Here is a 22,262-nt window from a genome sequence, read left to right as displayed (position 1 = left end):
AGGCCATCCGGGGATTTTTCGCCTCCTAGTCGATGTCTACTAAGAATTCGGACGTACTACTACTGTGGCGTACTGCGTCTCGCCTACTGAACAGGACGTTAGTATGGGTATTCAGATGCACCCAGAGACAGTTAGATCCTGGGGGACGTGGGGGACGTGGGGGACGTGGAGGAGGGTTAGGGGACCACTGTAGTATTAACATTGACATGTCACTCTCCACGTGTACTAACATGTACTAACATGTACTAACACCATATATGTCCACATTATTTAGTATATCTGTAGTTAAAGTATTATAATATTTGATATTATGGTTCAGTGGGTAGAGCGGGTTGTCCACGAACCAGAGGGTTAGCGGTTCGATCCCCGGAATGTGCCACATGCCGAAGTGTCCTTGAGCAAGACGCTGAACCTCCAGTTGCTCCCAGTGTGAGGCACTGGTGTGTGAATGTGTGTGTGACTGTGTGTGTGACTGTAAAGCGCAGTATATAAAAAGCTTTATATAAAAGACATTTACCATCTATGTTTATTATGTGAGTAGTAAATATATATTATATGTCGTATATAAGTAGTTGATGTCTCGTGTATATCTGTATCATATATGTCCTATGATCAGTCAGTCAGTCTGCAGTATCTGCTGCAAAGCATGCTGGGAGCAGGGGAGGAGGGGGCTGCCCCTCCCTTCCTCTCTCTGTCTGCTCTGGCTCCTGATTGGCTGCTGGTTGGCCCAGCTGACTGTCCTCTGTCAGACAGAGAGAGAGAGAGAGAGAGAGAGAGAGAGAGGCTGATGGAGGCGACAGCGATGGGGTGAGCTGCCATTTTCTCTTTCTTTATCCAGCATCTCTCCATCCTTTATTCATCCATCTGTTCTGTTCTCTGTCTGTCGGGGGATGAACAGATCACTGGGGAGGGAGACGCAGGGAGAGAGAGAGAGGGAGGGAGGGAGGGAGAGGAAGGGGGGAGGGAGAGGAAGGGGGGTCTTCATTGTCTGTTGTTCTCGGCCATTTTCTTCTTTGCATTTAATTTGTTGTGTGTGAAGAGAGAGGATGGAGGGATGGTCGATGGATGGAGAGAGGGAGGTGGGGAGGGGATGATGGAGGGAGAGGAGAGGAGGGAGAGAAAATGGCCGACCGGTGATGGAGGAGGGGGGAGAGGAGGGGGAGGAGGGGGAGAGGAGGGGGGAGAGGAGGGGGGAGGCTGTTCTTCTTCTGTCCTTCACGGCTTCCAGCTGATCGATCAAAGCTGGTCCCAAAGATCAGTTACACTCTAATACTCTGATTCTAGTACTTCACAGTACTGCAGTACTCCCTGGTACTAGTACTTCACAGTACTGCAGTACTTCCCGGTACTAGTACTTGACAGTACTGCAGTGCTTCCCGGTACTAGTACTTCTGGTACACTCTAGTTTTATAATTATTAAAGGACTCAGAACAGAATAAAACTATAAATGGTAAATGTCTTTTATATAAAGCTTTTCTACCTGTTGGTTCTCAAAGCGCTTTACAGTCACACACACAGTCACACACACAGTCACACACACAGTCACACACACAGTCACACACCAGTGCCTCACACTGGGAGCAACTGGGGGTTCAGTGTCTTGCTGAAGGACACTTCAGCATGTGGCACATTCCGGGGATCGAACCGCTAACCCTCTGGTTGGTGGACAACCCGCTCTACCCACTGAGCCACAGCCACACATATATATATATATATATATATATGTGTGGCTACTATATATATATCTATATCTATATATCTATATATATAGTAGAGAGAGAGAGAGACCACTTGGACCAAAAATCATATCTCCATGTTTTTAGCTGAAAGGCAACATAGGATTAATAAACTTTATCCAGTTGCTCTCTGCTGAAGAGTTGCTGGATGCTGGTATTTCCAGAGGATCATTCAGAGGTGTAATGAAGGTGATTGCGGTGTTGCTGTGTTGCTGTGTTGCTGTGTTGCTGTGTTGCGGTGTTGCTGTGTTGCTGTGTTGCGGTGTTGCTGTGTTGCGGTGTTGCTGTGTTGTGTTGCGGTGTTGCGGTCGTATGTATCGTGTGAGAGTCAGTCGACATCACATGATGCTCATGTTGTTGCAAACTCTGTTTTACTGAGAACGTCTTGTTGTCAATGATCAGATTGGTGCAACTGACAGGAAGTTGAACCGCTGACGTCTTCTGGTTGTGTTTTACAGTTCAGACGTGGCTCCTCCAACATGGCGGCAGCGTCGTACGACCAGCTGCTGAGGCAGGTGGAGGTGTTGAAGATGGAGAACTCCAACCTGAGACAGGAGCTGCAGGACAACTCCAACCACCTGACCAAGCTGGAGACCGAGGCGTCCAACATGAAGGTAGAGCTGTCCCCCACGGCCTGGACTGATGTTAGTGGATGGTCTACATGTTCTAGAGCACGGAACACAGTGTTGTTCTAGAACACATGAACGCGATGTTGTTCTAGAGCAGGGAACGCGATGTTGTTCTAGAGCAGGGAACGCGATGTTGTTCTGGAGCACATGAACGCGATGTTGTTCTGGAGCACATGAACGCGATGTTGTTCTAGAGCACATGAACGCGATGTTTTTCTGGAGCATATGAACGCGATGTTGTTCTAGAGCAGGGAACGCGATGTTGTTCTGGAGCACATGAACGCGATGCTGTTCAAGAGCACGGAACGCGATGTTGTTCTAGAGCACATGAACGCGATGTTGTTCCAGAGCACATGAACGCGATGTTTTTCTGGAGCACATGAACGCGATGTTGTTCAAGAGCACATGAACGCGATGTTTTTCTGGAGCACATGAACGCGATGTTGTTCGAGAGCAGGGAACGCGATGTTGTTCTAGAGCACATGAACGCGATGTTTTTCTGGAGCATATGAACGCGATGTTGTTCTAGAGCAGGGAACGCGATGTTGTTCTGGAGCACATGAACGCGATGCTGTTCAAGAGCACGGAACGCGATGTTGTTCCAGAGCACATGAACGCGATGTTGTTCCAGAACGCGATGTTGTTCCAGAGCACATGAACGCGATGTTGTTCTAGAGCACATGAACGCGATGTTGTTCAAGAGCACATGAACGCAATGTTGTTCTAGAGCACATGAACGCAATGTTGAGCACATGAACGCGATGTTCTAGAGCACATGAACGCGATGTTCTAGAGCACATGAACGCGATGTTCTAGAGCACATGAACGCAATGTTGTTCTAGAGCACATAAACGCGATGTTGTTCTAGAGCACATGAATGCGATGTTTTTCTGGAGCACATGAATGCGATGTTTTTCTGGAGCACATGAACGCGATGTTGTTCTGGAGCAGGGAACGCGATGTTGTTCTGGAGCACATGAACGCGATGTTGTTCAAGAGCACGGAACGCGATGTTGTTGTTCTTGAGCACATGAACGCGATGTTGTTCTAGAGCACATGAACGCGATGTTGTTCTGGAGCACATGAACGCGATGTTGTTCAAGAGCAGGGAACGCGATGTTGTTCTGGAGCAGGGAACGCGATGTTGTTCGAGAGCACATGAACGCGATGTTGTTCTGGAGCAGGGAACGCGATGTTGTTCTGGAGCAGGGAACGCGATGTTGTTCTAGAGCACATGAACGCGATGTTGTTCTAGAGCACATGAACGCGATGTTGTTCTGGAGCACATGAACGCGATGTTGTTCTGGAGCACATGACCGCGATGTTGTTCTGGTGCTCGGAACGCGATGTTGTTCTAGAGCACGGAACGCGATGTTGTTCTTGAGCACATGAACGCGATGTTGTTCGAGAGCACACGAACGCGATGTTGTTCTGGAGCACATGAACGCGATGTTGTTCGAGAGCACATGAACGCGATGTTGTTCTGGAGCACATGAACGCGATGTTGTTCTGGAGCACATGAACGCGATGTTGTTCGAGAGCACATGAACGCGATGTTGTTCTGGAGCACATGAACGCGATGTTGTTCGAGAGCACATGAACGCGATGTTGTTCTGGAGCAGTGAATATGATGTTATGTCGGGATGAATCCAGAACTAAACCTCAGACCGAATTCTCCTCTTCTTCACCTTCAGCTCTGTTCAGTCTCTCTCTCTCTCTCTCTCTCTCTCTCTCTCTCTCTCTCTCTCTCTCTCTCTCTCTCTCTCTCTCTCTCTCTCTCTCTCTCTCTCTCTCTCTCTCTCTCTCTCTCTCTCTCGCCCGGCCCAGAATAGACCTCTTGGTATTTTCCACCAATCACGCGCTGTCCCTCAGAAAGAGCTCCTTGTTGTTGATCAGAGTGAGACTTCATTGTGAGGATCTTTGGTTGAGAGGAAACGTGTCGGAGTGAGGCGTCTGTCTTTTCTCTTGTTGTTTTGTCGTCTTTCTTCCTGCTCTCTTCATCCCTCCTCTTCGTCTGTTTCATTCGTCTTTATTTATATTTTTCTGTCGTTCCGTCTCCGTCTGTTTCAGTTGTTGTTTTTCAGTCGTAGCGTATCGTTGTCTCTGGTTTCTTATTGTCCCGTCCAAACACGGTCTCACTTCCCATTTCCTGTTTCCTGTTTCCTGTTTGGTGGATGAGCAGAAACATTCTTGTTAGTTTCCATCATGTCGCTGTTTGAGCGCTGCAGATTGATCGTGGTGAGTAGAGACAGACATGATGGATCGGCTGGTGGATCAGCTGATGGATCGGCTGATGGATCAGCTGGTGGTGGCAGCAGGAAACACACACTGAGGTCAAACTGAACCACTTCTTTTCTGGTGTAAACAGGAAGTGCTGAAGCAGTTGCAGGGCACCATAGAAGAAGAGCCTGGAGAGGCATCTGGATCTCAGCTGGAGCTCATTGAAAGACTGAAAGGTGAACAAAACGGATGCACCTGAACGCAGCATGAGAACTCCTGAACACACTCTGACTGACTGTCTCTCCTCCAGAGATGAGCCTGGATTCACCAGGATTCAAGGCCAGGTCGAGGCCCCCTCTGCCGCCCTCGTCCTCCTCCAGCTCAGCGTCTTCTGGTTCTGGAGGAGCAGCTGGAGGTTCCGGAGGTTCCGGAGGTTCTGGAGCTCTGGTTCCCCTGATGACCGTTCCCTTCCCCATGAGAGGGCTGTCGTCTACAGGGAGAGACGGCCACGACCACTGCCTGGAGGAGCTGGAGAAGGAGAGGTACTGCTGACGTTCTGGTCCTGGTCCTGGTTCTAGGGCTGGTCTGAATAATACCACTGACCAGGAACTTTCTTCTTGTCCTTTGTCTGTGTGGATGCTGCTCTGTGATTGGCTGCTGTATATTGACAGGTCTCTCCTATTGGCTGAGCTGGAGAAGGAGGAGAAGGATAAGGACTGGTACTACGCTCAACTCCAGAACCTCACCAAGAGGATCGACAGTCTGCCCCTGGCTGAAAACGTAAGAGACCTGATCAGCTGATCATCAGCTGTGACCCGTCGCTCATCTCCAGCTTTGATTGGTCGTTTTAACGAGAGCCTTTGTGTCAGTTCACTCTGCAGACGGACATGAGACGACGCCAGCTGGAGTTTGAGGCTCGGCAGATCCGGTCGGCGATGGAGCAGCAGCTGGGCACCTGTCAGGAGATGGAGAAGAGAGCTCAGGTAGGAGGAGCTCACCTGTCCCTGGCCTTCAGCAGAGCACCTAGGGGGCAGGGAACAGGAAGTGATGCGCAGGTTAGAGGCCAGGAAGTGACCTAAACCCCTTTTCACTGCGTGTTTTCAGAGGCGTGTGTCTCGTATCCAGCAGATAGAGAAGGACATCCTCAGGCTGGGAGCACGGCTACAGGTAACCTTACCTGTCAGGGTGACACCTGTCTGTCTGGCCTTTGAGTCACTGCTGTTACCTGAGCGTCTGTGTGCTTCCTCTCTCCAGGTGGAGGACGCTCAGGGGGCGAGCGACGGCGGCGGATTGGCTGGTGCTCAGGTGAGCGGTTGGACGGTTGGACGCTAACGTTCCTGTGTTCATCGTCTCTGTTCTTTAAAGTCGTGTTTCTTCTCCAGAGCTCCGGGCGATTGGACCACGAGCCGACCAATGAGATGGCTTTCTCTGTGCCTCGACGAATCATTACCAGCCACCTGGGCACAAAGGTAAATCTGCCCAGCAACAGGAGACCCCCGTGTTGCCCCCAGCTGCAGTAATTGCCCCGTGTTGCCCCCAGCTGTAATAATTGCCCCCGTGTTGCCCCCGTGTTGCCCCCAGCTGCAGTAATTGCCCCCGTGTTGCCCCCATGTTGCCCCCAGCTGCAGTAATTACCCCCGTGTTGCCTCCATGTTGCCCCCAGCTGCAGTAATCACCCCCGTGTTGCCTCCATGTTGCCCCCAGCTGCAGTAATTGCCCCCGTGTTGCCCCCAGCTGCAGTAATTCCCCCCGTGTTGCCCCCATGTTGCCCCCAGCTGCAGTAATTGCCCCGTGTTGCCCCAGTGTTGCCCCCAGCTGCAGTAATTCCCCCCGTGTTGCCCCCATGTTGCCCCCAGCTGCAGTAATTACCCCTGTGTTGCCCCAGTGTTGCCCCCAGCTGCAGTAATTCCCCCCGTGTTGCCCCCATGTTGCCCCCAGCTGCAGTAATTGCCCCGTGTTGCCCCAGTGTTGCCCCCAGCTGCAGTAATTACCTCCGTGTTGCCGCCAGCTGCAGTAATTCCCCCCGTGTTGCCCCCGTGTTGCCCCCAGCTGCAGTAATTACCCCTGTGTTGCCCCAGTGTTGCCCCCAGCTGCAGTAATTCCCCCCGTGTTGCCCCCATGTTGCCCCCAGCTGCAGTAATTGCCCCGTGTTGCCCCAGTGTTGCCCCCCAGCTGCAGTAATTCCCCCCGTGTTGCCTCCATGTTGCCCCCAGCTGCAGTAATTGCCCCAGTGTTGCCCCCAGCTGCAGTAATTCCTCCCGTGTTGCCCCCATGTTGCCCCCAGCTGCAGTAATTGCCCCGTGTTGCCCCCAGCTGCAGTAATTCCCCCCGTGTTGCCCCCAGCTGCAGTAATTGCCTCCGTGTTGCCCCCAGCTGCAGTAATTACCCCTGTGTTGCCCCAGTGTTGCCCCCAGCTGCAGTAATTCCCCGTGTTGCCCCAGTGTTGCCCCCAGCTGCAGTAATTCCCCCCGTGTTGCCCCCAGCTGCAGTAATTGCCCCGTGTTGCCCCAGTGTTGCCCCCAGCTGCAGTAATTCCCCCCGTGTTGCCCCCATGTTGCCCCCAACTGCAGTAATTGCCTCCATGTTGCCCCCAGCTGCAGTAATTGCCCCCGTGTTTCCCCAGTGTTGCCCCCAGCTGCAGTAATTCCCCCCGTGTTGCCCCCATGTTGCCCCCAGCTGCAGTAACTGCCCTGTGTTGCCCCAGTGTTGCCCCAAGCTGCAGTAATTCCCCCCGTGTTGCCCCCAGCTGCAGTAATTGCCTCCGTGTTGCCGCCAGCTGCAGTAATTACTCCTGTGTTGCCCCCGTGTTGCCCCCAGCTGCAGTAATTCCCCCCGTGTTGCCCCCAGCTGCAGTAATTACTCCTGTGTTGCCCCCGTGTTGCCCCCAGCTGCAGTAATTCCCCCCGTGTTGCCCCCGTGTTGCCCCCAGCTGCAGTAATTCCCCCCGTGTTGCCCCCATGTTGCCCCCAGCTGCAGTAATTGCCCTGTGTTGCCCCAGTGTTGCCCCCAGCTGCAGTAATGCCCCCCGTGTTGCCCCCAGCTGCAGTAATTACTCCTGTGTTGCCCTAATGTTGCCCCCAGCTGCAGTAATTCCCCCCGTGTTGCCCCCGTGTTGCCCCCAGCTGCAGTAATTCCCCCCGTGTTGCCCCCGTGTTGCCCCCAGCTGCAGTAATTACCCCCGTGTTGCCCCCGTGTTGCCCCCAGCTGCAGTAATTGCCCCCGTGTTGCCCCAGTGTTGCCCCCAGCTGCAGTAATTGCCCCCGTGTTGCCCCAGTGTTGCCCCCAGCTGCAGTAATTACCCCGGTGTTGCCCCCAGCTGCAGTAATTAGCCCTGTGTTGCCCCCGTGTTGCCCCCAGCTGCAGTAATTCCCCCCGTGTTGCCCCTGTGTTGCCCCAGACTGCAGTAATTCCCCCCGTGTTGCCCCCGTGTTGCCCCCAGCTGCAGTAATTCCCCCCGTGTTGCCCCCGTGTTGCCCCCAGCTGCAGTAATTACCTCCGTGTTGCCCCAGTGTTGCCCCAGTGTTGCCCCCAGCTGCAGTAATTGCCCCCGTGTTGCCCCCAGCTGCAGTAATTACCCCCGTGTCGCCCCAGTGTTGCCCCCAGCTGCAGTAATTACCCCGGTGTTTCCCCAGTGTTGCCCCCAGCTGCAGTAATTGCCTCCATGTTGCCCCCAGCTGCAGTAATTAGCCCCGTGTTGCCCCCGTGTTGCCCCCAGCTGCAGTAATTTCCCCCGTGTTGCCCCCGTGTTGCCCCCAGCTGCAGTAATTGCCCCCGTGTTGCCCCCATGTTGCCCCCAGCTGCAGTAATTCCCCCCGTGTTGCCCCCATGTTGCCCCCAGCTGCAGTAATTGCCTCCATGTTGCCCCCAGCTGCAGTAATTGCCCCCGTGTTGCCCCCAGCTGCAGTAATTACCCCCGTGTTGCCCCCGTGTTGCCCCCAGCTGCAGTAATTGCCCCCGTGTTGCCCCCTGCAGGTGGAGATGGTGTACAGTCTCCTGTCCATGCTGGGGACCCACGATAAGGACGACATGTCTCGGACGCTGCTCGCCATGTCCAGCTCTCAGGACTCGTGCATCGCCATGCGTCAGTCGGGTTGTCTGCCGCTGCTCATCCAGCTGTTGCACGGCAACGACAAGGACTCCTTGTTGCTAGGTAACCACTGGTTTCTACAGCGGTCGTTCTGGTGACTCCTCATGTGCTCATTGTTTACGTCTGGTTGCCTAGGTAACTCCCGGGGCAGTAAGGAGGCTCGAGCGCGAGCGTCGGCGGCGCTGCACAACATCGTCCACAGTCAGCCGGACGATAAGAGAGGACGGCGGGAGATCAGAGTGCTCCACCTGCTGGAGCAGGTACGCCATTACTGCGAGGCCTGCTGGAGCTGGCAGGAGGACCACGAGAGGGGCGTCGACCAGGAGGACAACCCCAGTAAGTCACATGATCACAACCGCCGCCACGGCGCCGCCGCCGCCTGCTGCCGTGTAACACGTGTGTCCTGATGTGTTCAGTGCCGTCTCCAGTGGAGCATCAGATCTGTCCCGCCGTCTGCGTCCTCATGAAACTGTCCTTCGATGAAGAGCATCGCCACGCCATGAACGAGCTCGGTGGGTTTACTGACTGGTTTAATGTTTACTGACTGGTTAATATATCTACTGACTGGTTTAATGTATCTACTGACTGGTTTTATATATTTACTGACTGGTTTAATGTTTACTGACTGGTTAATATATCTACTGACTGGTTTAATGTATCTACTGACTGGTTAATATATTTACTGACTGGTTTAATGTTTACTGACTGGTTAAATATATTTACTGACTGGTTTTATATATTTACTGACTGGTTTAATGTTTACTGACTGGTTTAATATATTTACTGACTGGTTTAATGTTTACTGACTGGTTCAATATATTTATTGACTGGTTTAATATATTTACTGACTGGTTTTATATATCTACTGACTGGTTTTATATATTTACTGACTGGTTTAATGTTTACTGACTGGTTAATATATCTACTGACTGGTTTAATGTATCTACTGACTGGTTTTATATATTTACTGACTGGTTTAATGTTTACTGACTGGTTAATATATCTACTGACTGGTTTAATGTATCTACTGACTGGTTAATGTATTTACTGACTGGTTTAATGTTTACTGACTGGTTAAATATATTTACTGACTGGTTTTATATATTTACTGACTGGTTTAATGTTTACTGACTGGTTTAATATATTTACTGACTGGTTTAATGTTTACTGACTGGTTTAATATATTTACTGACTGGTTTTATATATCTACTGACTGGTTTTATATATCTACTGACTGGTTTAATATATTTACTGACTGGTTAATATATCTACTGACTGGTTTAATGTTTACTGACTGGTTCAATATATTTACTGACTGGTTTAATATATTTACTGACTGGTTTTATATATCTACTGACTGGTTAAATATGTTTACTGACTGGTTAAATATGTTTACTGTTTCATATTTACTGACTGGTTTAATGTATCTACTGACTGGTTTACTGTATCTACTGGCTGGTTTAATATTTACTGACTGGTTAATATATTTACTGACTGGTTTAATATATTTACTGACTGGTTTAATGTTTACTGACTGGTTTAATTTTCACTGTTTCATATTTACTGACTGGTTTAATGTATCTACTGACTGGTTTAATGTATCTACTGACTGGTTAATTTATTTACTGACTGGTTTAATATTTACTGACTGGTTTAATATTTACTGACTGGTTTAATATATTTACTGTTTAATATATTTACTGACTGGTTTAATATATTTACTGACTGGTTTTATATATCTACTGACTGGTTTAATGTTTACTGACTGGTTTAATGTTTACTGACTGGTTTTATATATTTACTGACTGGTTAATATATTTACTGTTTAATATTTACTGACTGGTTAATATATTTACTGACTGGTTTGATATATTTACTGACTGGTTTAATATTTACTGACTGGTTTAATATTTACTGACTGGTTAATATATTTACTGACTGGTTAATATATTTACTGGTTTAATATTTACTGACTGGTTTAATGTTTACCGACTGGTTTAATATATTTACCGACTGGTTAAATATATTTACTGACTGGTTAATATATTTGCTGACTGGTTTAATATATTTGCTGACTGGTTGTACTGGTTTAATATATCTACTGACTGGTTAAATATATTTGCTGACTGGTTTAATATATTTACTGGTTAATATATTTGCTGACTGGTTTAATATTTACTGACTGGTTAAATATATTTACTGACTGGTTTAATATATTTACTGACTGGTTTAATATTTACTGACTGGTTTAATATATTTGCTGACTGGTTGTACTGGTTTAATATATCTACTGACTGGTTAAATATATTTACTGACTGGTTTAATATTCGTATTACCCGTCTCGTGGGTCCTTGTCCCTGCAGGCGGTCTTCAGGCGGTGGCTGAGCTGCTCCAGGTCGACTGTGAGATGTTCGGTCTGAGCAGCGATCATTACAGCGTCACTCTGCGGCGCTACGCCGGCATGGCGCTCACAAACCTCACCTTTGGAGATGTGGCCAATAAGGTGAGAGTATGAACGTGTGAACGTGTTCTTCATGCAGCGTTTAAAGTATCCTGGCCCCGTGCCGGATCTCTGGCGTGAGGCAAAAATAACTTGTTGATGGTTATTGTCATGTTCAAGTCAGTTGAGTTCACTGACCAATGGAATGAGAGGAAACCAGCGTTCTCTCCTAACCAAACTAATGTTACAGCCAATCATAAGTAGGGAGGGGGCGGGGCCTGTGAAGTCTTAACTGAGGTCAGCAGCAGGTGATGCTGCGTTCAGGACTTGGGGATAAAACGAGCTCTGAGTGAACTGAGCAGCGTCAAACTCTGAAAGAACACGTCTGTCTGTCTTTGTCCATAATAATCATAAATTGCTGCTGCTTATGTTTTTATTGTTCATCAGATAATGATAATGTCCCAAACTTCGTATTTCTCCTCTGAGTTAACCTGTAGCGTGAACGCTGTGACGTCTCGGTTACTTCCAACTTGTCTTGAACGCAGCAGACGCAACAGTTTCACCGAAGTCGACAGAGAATAAATTCATGAAGCCAGGGGAGGACGTCCTGACTGATAGATGAGTTATAAATAAATGGTCCTGGTGATGATACAAGAAAGAGACAGAGACGTCAAACCTTTGGTTGCTGGAGGCGATTAATAGAGCCAGGTGATTGTTTCTGTGTGTTGTGCTGGAAGAAGCTAATTTACGCTACTAGCGGCGTCACCAAGGAGACCCCGGTCACAGAACAGCTGATCACGCATCCAACAAGTCGTTTGATGTGAGAAACATCTACAGCTGACGTACCGGCGTCAATGACGGATGGTGTTCACTGTAGAACATGATTTATCACTGACGATCTTATAGATCTGTGTAAAATATAGATGTTGATAAAATGCTTTGACTAAACTGTTTTAAATCATCAGTCAGTTACATGAAGACCTGGTCTATCAGCAGAGTTTAACCAACGTCTGAGAAGCTCATGAAGTTTGTTTTCTCTTCATGTTGATGAAGCCTCTGTAGAACAGGGACACAGGTCTGAATGTTCTTAATGAAGCCTCTGTAGAACATGGACACAGGTCTGAATGTTGATGAAGCCTCTGTAGAACACGGACACAGGTCTGAATGTTCTTAATGAAGCCTCTGTAGAACACGGACACAGGTCTGAATGTTCTTAATGAAGCCTCTGTAGAACACGGACACAGGTCTGAATGTTCTTAATGAAGCCTCTGTAGAACACGGACACAGGTCTGAATGTTCTTAATGTAGCCTCTGTAGAACACGGACACAGGTCTGAATGTTCTTAATGAAGCCTCTGTAGAACACGGACACAGGTCTGAATGTTCTTGATGAAGCCTCTGTAGAACACGGACACAGGTCTGAATGTTCTTAATGAAGCCTCTATAGAATACGGACACAGGTCTGAATGTTCTTAATGAAGCCTCTGTAGAACACGGACACAGGTCTGAATGTTCTTAATGAAGCCACTGTAGAACACGGACACAGGTCTGAATGTTCTTAATGAAGCCACTGTAGAACACGGACACAGGTCTGAATGTTCTTAATGAAGCCTCTGTAGAACACGGACACAGGTCTGAATGTTCTTGATGAAGCCTCTGTAGAACACGGACACAGGTCTGAATGTTCTTAATGAAGCCTCTGTAGAACACGGACACAGGTCTGAATGTTCTTAATGAAGCCTCTGTAGAACACGGACACAGGTCTGAATGTTCTTAATGTTTTATATAAATGGTCCTTTACTGATTTAAATGGTTGTTAACTGAATAATTCCTCAGATTAATTATCCTGATGCTCTATAACATTAGGACCTTTAGTTTCTAAAGATCATTCAGATCACTGGTGGAGCCGTGATGCATCTCTGAACAACCCAGAGAGGTGTGAGGCTTAAAGCTCTAATCTCCTTTAATTTATAAAAATCATATTTTAGATTATAGATCATCTTGAACTCTATTTAGAACGATACCTAAATAAAAAAAGTTGTTTGTAATATTGTCTAGTGTACGTGTTGGACCCACTGCACCCCTGGAAAAAGTTCAGGCTCAGGATTTGTTTTTACTTTAAGCCCTGTTCACGTGTTCTTCACGTGTTCTTCACGTGTTCTTCACATGTTCTTCACGTGTTCTTCACGTGTTCTGTCCATTCCTCCAGGCCACGCTGTGCTCCATGAAGGGCTGCATGAGGGCGATGGTAGCCCAGCTCAAGTCCGAGAGTGAAGACCTGCAGCAGGTGAGTTCAGCCGTCACCACGGCAACAACATAACGATCAGCTGTTCAGGAGGGTGTGTGTGACGGCCAGTGTGGTGTCCGCTCCAGGTGATAGCCAGCGTCCTGAGGAACTTGTCATGGCGTGCTGATGTCAACAGTAAGAAGACGCTGCGTGAGGTCGGCAGCGTGCGGGCGCTGATGGGCTGCGCTCTGGAGGTGCAGAAGGTAAAGAAGACGTCTTCATATTAACTTGGGTTTAGTTCCTGGTGTCTGATTGGCTGGTTCCTGGTTCCAGGAGTCGACCCTGAAGTCCGTACTGAGCGCCCTCTGGAACCTGTCGGCTCATTGCACAGAGAACAAGGCTGACATCTGCGCCGTGGATGGCGCTCTGGCCTTCCTGGTGGGAACGCTGACCCATCGCAGCCACACCAACACCCTCGCCATCATCGAGAGCGGCGGTGGCATCCTCCGGAACGTGTCCAGCCTCATCGCCACCAACGAGGCGCACAGGTGAATCACCTGGTTTGCCAGAGACAGGAATGGTGTCACCGCTGCAGACGCTGACTCCCTGCTTTTTGTTTTTCAGGCAGATCCTGCGTGAACACAGCTGCCTGCCGACGCTGCTGCAGCACCTGAAGTCCCACAGTCTGACCATCGTGTCCAACGCCTGCGGGACGCTCTGGAACTTGTCAGCCCGAGATGCCAAAGACCAGGAAGCGCTGTGGGAGCTGGGCGCCGTGGGCATGCTGCGTAACCTAATCCACTCCCGGCACAAGATGATCGCCATGGGCAGCGCTGCTGCCCTGCGCAACCTCATGGCCAACCGACCGGCGCGCTACAAAGACGCTAGCGTGGTGTCTCCGGGTGCCGGCGCCCCGTCGCTGCACGCCCGCAAACAGAAGGCGTTGTTTGAGGAGCTGGATGCGCAGCAGCTGTCGGAAACCTTTGACAACATCGACAACCTGAGCCCCAAGGCAGCGCATCGGAAGGGGCGGGGCTGTAACGGCGCCGGAGGAGGAGGCAGTGCCACGCGCTCCTACGCCAACACACCGGTGCTGTCAAGCCCGAAGAACGGAGACGGGTCGAAGCGGCCCAGTGAGGAGACACCGTACCCGCGGCCGGTGTTCCCTCCTAGTGTCCGGGCGTCCAGCGACAGCCTCAACAGCGTGACCAGCGCCGACGGGTACGGCAACCGGGGCAAGACCAAACCGTCGGCAGAGCCGTTCTACTCCTCCGACGAGAGCGCCGCCAACAAGTGCTGCGTGTACAGGAAGTACCCGGCCGACCTAGCACACAAGATCCGCAGCGCCAACCACATGGCGGATGACGACGGCGCCGACCTGGACACGCCCATCAACTACAGCCTGAAATACTCGGATGAGCAGCTGAACTCTGGAAGGCAGAGTCCGAGTCATCGCGGCAGCATCGAGAGCGACGACGACAGCGAGCAGGACGCCCGGCTGAGGAGGAGCAACGCCAGCGAAGCGGCACCAAGTAGCGCCCGCATGGCATCAGTGCCGCGCTATGTTGTCACGGCAACGTCAAACTACGGCGGCGACTCGCCGGCCGAGCAGCCGATCGACTACAGCCTAAAATACGGCGCTGACGCCTCCCGCAAGCCGCTGTTCAAGCCCGAAGAATCCGCCGCCGCCTCACTTCCTCCGTCCATGTCCTCCTCCACCAGCAAGCTCCGCCCCCCGCCTCCCCCCGTCAGATCAGTGACCAAGAGCAACCAGGAGTCGACACAGACCTACTGCGTCGAGGACACGCCCATCTGCTTCTCCAGAGGCAGCTCGCTCTCCTCGCTCTCATCGGAGGAGGACGAGGATGGCGATGTCATGAGGAAGAGGAGGGGCGCCGCCGCCAACGACTACCCAACACTTCCTGTTAGCAAGAAGGAGGAGGAGCAACAGCAGCAGCGGCAGCAGAAGGAGGCAGAGAGCCAGACCGCGGCTGCCCCCGCCTCCCGGGGGCGGCGAAGCCACCACCACCACGGTCACTCTCACCACCACCACCACCACCACGTGACATCATCATCGGGCGCCAGAACTCCTAAAAGCCCGCCGGAGCAGCCGTACGCTCAGGAGACGCCGCTGATGTTCAGCCGCTGCACGTCGGTCAGTTCCCTCGACAGCTTCTCCACCTCCTCCATCGCCAGCTCGGTGCGTTCCAGCGAGCCCTGCAGTGGCGTGCCGAGCGGCGTGGTCAGCCCCAGCGACCTCCCCGACAGCCCGGGGCAGACCATGCCACCGAGCCGTGCCAAGACACCGCCACTGCCCCCGCCCACCCAGAAAACCGAGGAGGAGGAAACCACGAAGAAGAAGGACGAGGAGGAGAGCAGCGCTGACGTACTGCTGCACTTCGCCACAGAGAGCACGCCATATGGTTTCTCCGGCGCCTCCAGTTTGAGCGCGCTCAGTCTCGACGAGCCGTTCATTGCAGCAGAGATGAAGAAGGAGGAGGAGGAGGACGGGGAGGAGGAGGAGGGAGGGGCTCAGAATCAGAAGGAGGAGCCTAAACAGATCCTTGACGAATCTGACGATGACGATGACATCCTGGAAGCGTGCATCAGCATGGCCATGCCTAAGTCGTCACGGAAACCAAAGAAACAGCAGCAAGCGGTGCCGCGAAAACCGAGCCAGCTCCCCGTCTACAAGCTCCTCCCACCTCAGAGCCGCAGCCAACCGCAGCAGAGGAAGGATGCGGCTCCTCCCCCAGAGGAGGTGCCGAGAGTTTACTGCGTGGAGGGAACGCCGCTCAACTTCTCCACGGCCACCTCGCTCAGTGACCTCACCATCGAGTCCCCCCCCAATGAGGAGGCAGCCCTCGTAGCCCCTCCCACCTCCGCCCCCAGGAGGCGGGCTGGGTTTCCTGAGGGTGAGAACGGCGACGACATCCTCGCTGAGTGCATCAGCGCCGCTATGCCCAAAGCCAAACCCAGGAAACCAGTCAGAGCAGCAAACGGCGAACACCTGCAAGCCCCGCCCCTCCCACCGCCTCTCCCCCCTACAGCCCCACCTCTTCTTGGTCCACAGCAGCAGAAGAAGAAACCCACCTCGCCCGTGAAGCCGATGCCTCAGCGGGCCGCGTATGGAGTCACCATGCCAACCACCGCCAAAGCCAAACCCGGGTTTGCCTTCGACTCACCGCGTCATTACACGCCCATCGAGGGAACGCCATGCTGCTTCTCACGCAACGACTCACTGAGCTCCCTGGACTTCGACGAAGACGACGGTGGAGAGAAGGACGAAGAGGAGAAGAGGACGAAGGAAGAAGGTCGAAGGAGGAAGCAGCAGACGGCGGCCATTTTCCCTCGCACCAAACCGACCGCCAACCAGACGGCAACGGACGAGAAGCAGAAATTCGCCATCGAGGACACGCCCGTCTGCTTCTCCAGGAACTCGTCGCTGAGCTCGCTGAGTGACATCGACCAGGAGAACAACAACAAAGAGTTTGCTCCGCCGCCAGAGAAACAAGATGGAGACAAGGCGGGAGGCAAGTCAGGAGCCAAGGCTCCGCCCCCTGCACAGGTGAGTCCAGATGTCCAGGTTAGAGAACAACGGCAAGTTTAGTTAATGTCAACGCTTCAAACATCTAATAATAAATTACCTGTAGATGGAGAAGTCGGTGTCATACGTGGTCCTTAGGGTCCATCTAGTGGTCTAATGGTGGGACTACAGATAATAAAGTTAGCTTAGCATTGACACGTAGCAGCTTAGCATTGATACGTAGCAGCTTAGCGTTGATACGTAGCAGCTTAGCATTGATACGTAGCAGCTTAGCATTGATACGTAGCAGCTTAGCGTTGATATGTAGCAGCTTAGCATTGACACGTAGCAGCTTAGCATTGATATGTAGCAGCTTAGCATTGATACGTAGCAGCTTAGCGTTGATACGTAGCAGCTTAGCATTGATACGTAGTAGCTTAGCATTGATACGTAGCACCTTAGCATTGCTATGTAGCAGCTTAGCACTGATACGTAGCACCTTAGCATTGCTATGTAGCAGCTTAGCACTGATACGTAGCAGCTTAGCATTGATACGTAGCAGCTTAGCACTGATACGTAGCAGCTTAGCACTGATACGTAGCACCTTAGCATTGCTATGTAGCAGCTTAGCACTGATACGTAGCACCTTAGCATTGCTATGTAGCAGCTTAGCACTGATACGTAGCAGCTTAGCATTGATACGTAGCAGCTTAGCACTGATACGTAGCACCTTAGCATTGCTATGTAGCAGCTTAGCACTGATACGTAGCAGCTTAGCACTGATACGTAGCAGCTTAGCATAACTATGTAGCAGCTTAGCGTTGATATGTAGCAGCTTAGCATTGCTATGTAGCAGCTTAGCGTTGATATGTAGCAGCTTAGCATTGCTATGTAGCAGCTTAGCACTGATACGTAGCAGTTTATCACTAATTAATCAGACATCGGAGAACCAGTGTGTAACACCTGGACCACAGGTAACGGTCTGTGTCATCCACAGGTGGAGTCAAAGTCCCGCCCCCCTGTGGCCAGCGGCTACGCCCCCAAAGCCTTCCACGTGGAGGACACGCCCGTCTGCTTCTCCAGGAACTCGTCACTCAGTTCTCTGAGCATCGACTCCGAGGACGACTTGCTGCAGGAGTGCATCAGCTCCGCCATGCCCAAGAAGAAGAAGAAGGCCGCCGCCTCCACCACGCCACTTCCTGACTCCACCGCCGACGACAGCATCCTGGCGGAAGAGGAGCCTTCAGAGGCGCCAAGAAGCCCCGCCTCCCCGGATTCCGAGTCTTTTGATTGGAAGGCCATCCAAGAAGGCGCCAACTCCATTGTGAGCAGTCTGAACGCCGCCGCCGCCTCATCGCTGTCCCGCCAGCCGTCGTCAGACTCCGACTCAGTCCTGTCCCTGAAGTCTGTCGGCTCGCCATTCCACCTGCCATCAGCCAACAACAACGCCGAGGAGGAGGTGGAGGGAAAAGAGGAGGTGAAGAGAGGCGCCAGGATCCTAAAGGCCGGAGAGCGCAGCTCGCTGGAGGCCAAGAAGGAGGAGGAGGAGGAGGAGGCGGCGAAGGCGCTGAGGGGCGGGAAGAAGGTGTACAGGAGTCTGATCACAGGAAAGCCGAGGGCGGAGCCAGCCGCCAGGGGGCGGAGCAAACCCAGAGCATCGGGCATCGGCAAAGCTCCAGGAGGCAGCGACAACGCAGACAGAGGAGGCGGGTCTTCTCGAGACTCCACCCCCTCGCGCTCCACCTCAGCAGCCAATCAGAAAGGAGGGAAGCTGCTGCAGACGCCGCGCACAGCGTCTCCAGGAAGTGCATTGCCGTCGCCTGCCGCTAGAACCGCCAAACAGAGCGGGACGCCGAGAAGCGCCGCCGGCATCCCGAGGAGCGAATCAGCTACGAGGTTCGCCAGCTCTGCCGCCGCCAAGAAGCAGAAGGCGGAGCCTGAGAAGCCGGCACTCGTCCGTCAATCAACCTTCATCAAAGAAGCTCCGAGTCCAACTCTGAAGAGGAAGCTGGAGGAGTCGGCAGCGACGGCGCCGTCAGCTCTAGAGTCACTGTCCAGCCCCGACACGCCGCTGCCGTCCGCAACACGGAGACACGACGTCACCCGCTCCCACTCTGAGAGCCCGTCACGCCCACAGGAAGTGACATCATCTCGCTTCAGCCGCACCGGAACCTGGAAGCGGGAAAACAGCAGTGGAGCAGGTGGCGGGAAACACTCGACATCGTTGCCACGCGTGGGCACTTGGAAGAGGACAGGAAGCTCTTCGTCAGTACTGTCGGCCTCGTCTGAGTCCAGCGAGAAGGGGAGGAGCGAGGAGGAGGGCGCCGCCAGGTCTAAGGGGACGTGGCGTAAGGCGAAAAGTGGCGGTGACTCTTCGGCCGGCCACAGCCTGACTGACAAATCAGAAGACGTGTGGGTTCGTCTGGAGGACTGTCCCGTCAACAATCCACGCTCCTCTTCTTCTTGTTCAGCACGCTCCCCCTCCGCCGCCAATGCCCCGCCCATCATCGACAGCCCCGCCCCCTCCAAGATTCCCTCCTCCTCCTCTTCGTCTTCCTCCAACCTTAATCTACGCAGGAGCTGTGAGAGCCTGGACGAGAAGCCACCATTGGAACGGCAACCGCAGCCGCAACCACAACCGCAACAGCAACAGCAACAGCAACAGCGTGGTCAGCAGCGCAGCGGCGCTGTGGCGGCCCGTGTCAGCCCCTTCAACTACACGCCAACCCCGAGGAAGAGCAGCTCTGAGGTCACCGCCACTACCACAGCAACCACCACCACTTTGGCAACGGCGACGCCAACACGCCCGTCGCTCATTCCCACGCCAGTCACCAAGAAACGGGAGCCGAAGGGTGGAGAGGGAGGAGCCAGTGGTGGTGGCGGTGGAGCCGGCGGCGGTGGCGAGCGCGGCTCGTACATTGTGACATCGGTGTAGTGAAACGGGAAGAAGAGGCTACTGACAAAATGGCTTCCACGGCTGAAACAGGATAAAATGTGTAAATAGACAGGAAGTGTTTGATCTGTACAGGAAGTGAATCAGTATTTAAGTGATAGCCCCTCCCCCCTCCTCTCTTCTTATTGGCTCTTCTCACCTTTCCGTCAAGCTTCTTTATTCAACGAGGAAACATTTACTAAACTTTTTATGTTTTTATACCAATAATGTGTAGCGCTTAGCCCCGCCTCCTGTCTGTCCTGCATGGCCCCGCCCCCTCTCTGACAGATGTGACCTGATGATGATGATGATGATGATGATGATGATGTCTCTGCTAACTGTAAGGTCTGAGCTCATTCTGCTCTTTTAACAGTTTGGTTCTGAACAAACCAACCACGTTGCCATGGCAACGTGTAATTAACAGTTTGGTTCTGAATAAAACGGATCAGCTGTTGATCAGCTGTTGATCGGCTGTTGATCAGCTGTTGATCGCCTGTTGATCGCCTGTTGATCAGCTGTTGATCAGCTGTTGATCGCCTGTTGATCGCCTGTTGATCGGCTGTTGATCGGCTGTTGATCGGCTGTTGATCAGCTGTTGATCGCCTGTTGATCGCCTGTTGATCAGCTGTTGATCAGCTGTTGATCGCCTGTTGATCGCCTGTTGATCAGCTGTTGATCGCCTGTTGATCGCCTGTTGATCGCCTGTTGATCAGCTGTTGATCGCCTGTTGATCAGCTGTTGATCAGCTGTTGATCAGCTGTTGATCAGCTGTTGATCAGTTTTTTTCAGAACCTTTCTCGTCACTGTTTTTGTTTCTTTAACCTGTTTGCTGAAGACTTCCTGCTCTGTTGCCTTGGAAACACTGTAAGCTAAGTTATTGCTGTAAACCTGAGAACTCTGAAGCACATAATTTAAAACTGGTCTTTGCCAAAACGTTTTATGTTCAATAAAGTCCAACACTCCAGCTCTGTGTGTCTGTGTCACCATGGATACGACGATTATTATTGAGCCAATCAGATGATGAGTCTGGTAGCTCCTCCTCCTCATTAACTCGTTGAAACATTTTTCTCAGAAATGTTCATAAAAATGTTCATGTGATGGACTGAAGACCTGGGTTAGGCTGGACCCCGTCCAGTGACACCTGGGTTAGGGTGGACCCCGTCCAGTGACACCTGGGTTAACGTGGACCCCGTCCAGTGACACCTGGGTTAGGCTGGACCCCGTCCAGTGACACCTGGGTTAACGTGGACCCCGTCCAGTGACACCTGGGTTAGGCTGGACCCCGTCCAGTGACACCTGGGTTAACGTGGACCCCGTCCAGTGACACCTGGGTTAACGTGGACCCCGTCCAGTGACACCTGGGTTAGGCTGGACCCCGTCCAGTGACACCTGGGTTAACGTGGACCCCGTCCAGTGACACCTGGGTTAAGCTGGACCCCGTCCAGTGACACCTGGGTTAGGGTGGACCCCATCCAGTGACACCTGGGTTAACGTGGACCCCGTCCAGTGACACCTGGGTTAGGCTGGACCCCGTCCAGTGACACCTGGGTTAGGGTGGACCCCGTCCAGTGACACCTGGGTTAACGTGGACCCCGTCCAGTGACACCTGGGTTAGGCTCCACCCCCCATGACCCACCAGAGGACAAGCGTTTACACCAGATGAATGAATGTTTATATACTGTGTTGAGTCAGGTATTTCCAGTTCTGCCTCCAGGAGGCGCTGTTGATCACTTCCTGTTTTCCTTTCTGACAGGAAGTGAATGATCATGTGATCTGACCACAGTCCACTGAACCAGAACCAGAACCAGAGGTCGCCATGACAGCTCCTCTACAGTGAAGCCAAAGCATGTAGAGTATAAGCAAATGACATATTCATAAATGTCAACACACAAATCAAAAACCTTTTCTTCTTACATTTAAGAACGAAGTCAAACAGTTTATTAAAACTATTGAAACATCTAAGAACATAAAAGCTACTGAGATCTATGTGCTCTCTACAATGTCTTTATATAATCTGTTATAAATGCATTTACGGATGTGACCCCCTGGTGGTGGTCTGTGTTACTACAAGTAAGAGTATAAGCCCCGCCCCTCCGCGTTGGCCCCGCCCCTCCGCGTTACATATATTTATATTTTAGTTAGTTAATATAATGTTGATGTATGTATATACACGTTAGACACTATAGATACAGGAAGTGATGTCATGTTATTGGCAGTTGCCATGGCAACGCGTAAATAAGCGTCTGTGTGAAAGCTACTAAATAAGTAGTTGTGCTATAAACTGACCTCAAGTTAAACTAGTGAAGTTCTAGAGGAGGAGGAGGAGATGGAGGAGGAGGAGGAGGAGGAGATGGAGGAGATGGAGGAGGAGGAGGAGATGGAGAAAGAGGAGGAGGAGGAGGAGGAGGAGATGGAGAAAGAGGAGGAGGAGGAGGAGGAGGAGATGGAGGAGATGGAGGAGGAGGA

General features: G+C 51.8%; 1 protein-coding gene across 1 annotated transcript; it reads left to right on the top strand.

Moving 5' to 3' along the window:
- Positions 1–1,908: 1,908 nt before the first annotated feature.
- apc (APC regulator of WNT signaling pathway) lies at positions 1,909–20,760 on the top strand. Its single transcript, XM_084572335.1, has 18 exons — positions 1,909–1,925; positions 2,195–2,350; positions 4,734–4,821; positions 4,896–5,127; positions 5,257–5,365; positions 5,455–5,568; positions 5,690–5,752; positions 5,840–5,890; positions 5,968–6,054; positions 8,558–8,735; positions 8,808–9,008; positions 9,089–9,184; positions 11,036–11,175; positions 13,321–13,398; positions 13,485–13,601; positions 13,672–13,886; positions 13,963–16,906; positions 17,862–20,760. The coding sequence occupies exons 1-18, from the start codon at positions 1,920–1,922 to the stop codon at positions 19,797–19,799; spliced, it is 6,813 nt and encodes a 2,270-aa protein (XP_084428461.1). The 5' UTR covers positions 1,909–1,919; the 3' UTR covers positions 19,800–20,760.
- Positions 20,761–22,262: the final 1,502 nt, after the last annotated feature.

The sequence above is a fragment of the Chelon labrosus genome (genome assembly GCF_963514085.1).
Source record: "Chelon labrosus genome assembly, chromosome: 22".
Taxonomy (NCBI): domain Eukaryota; kingdom Metazoa; phylum Chordata; class Actinopteri; order Mugiliformes; family Mugilidae; genus Chelon; species Chelon labrosus.
This window is presented reverse-complemented; position numbering and strand designations above follow the sequence as displayed.

Bases quoted from the DNA above. Each gene is read 5' to 3' on its own strand.
- apc (XM_084572335.1), top strand. The intron at 2,351-4,733 runs GTAGAGCTGTCC...TGGTGTAAACAG, and splicing joins CCGAGGCGTCCAACATGAAG to GAAGTGCTGAAGCAGTTGCA. The intron at 6,055-8,557 runs GTAAATCTGCCC...TGCCCCCTGCAG, and splicing joins CCAGCCACCTGGGCACAAAG to GTGGAGATGGTGTACAGTCT.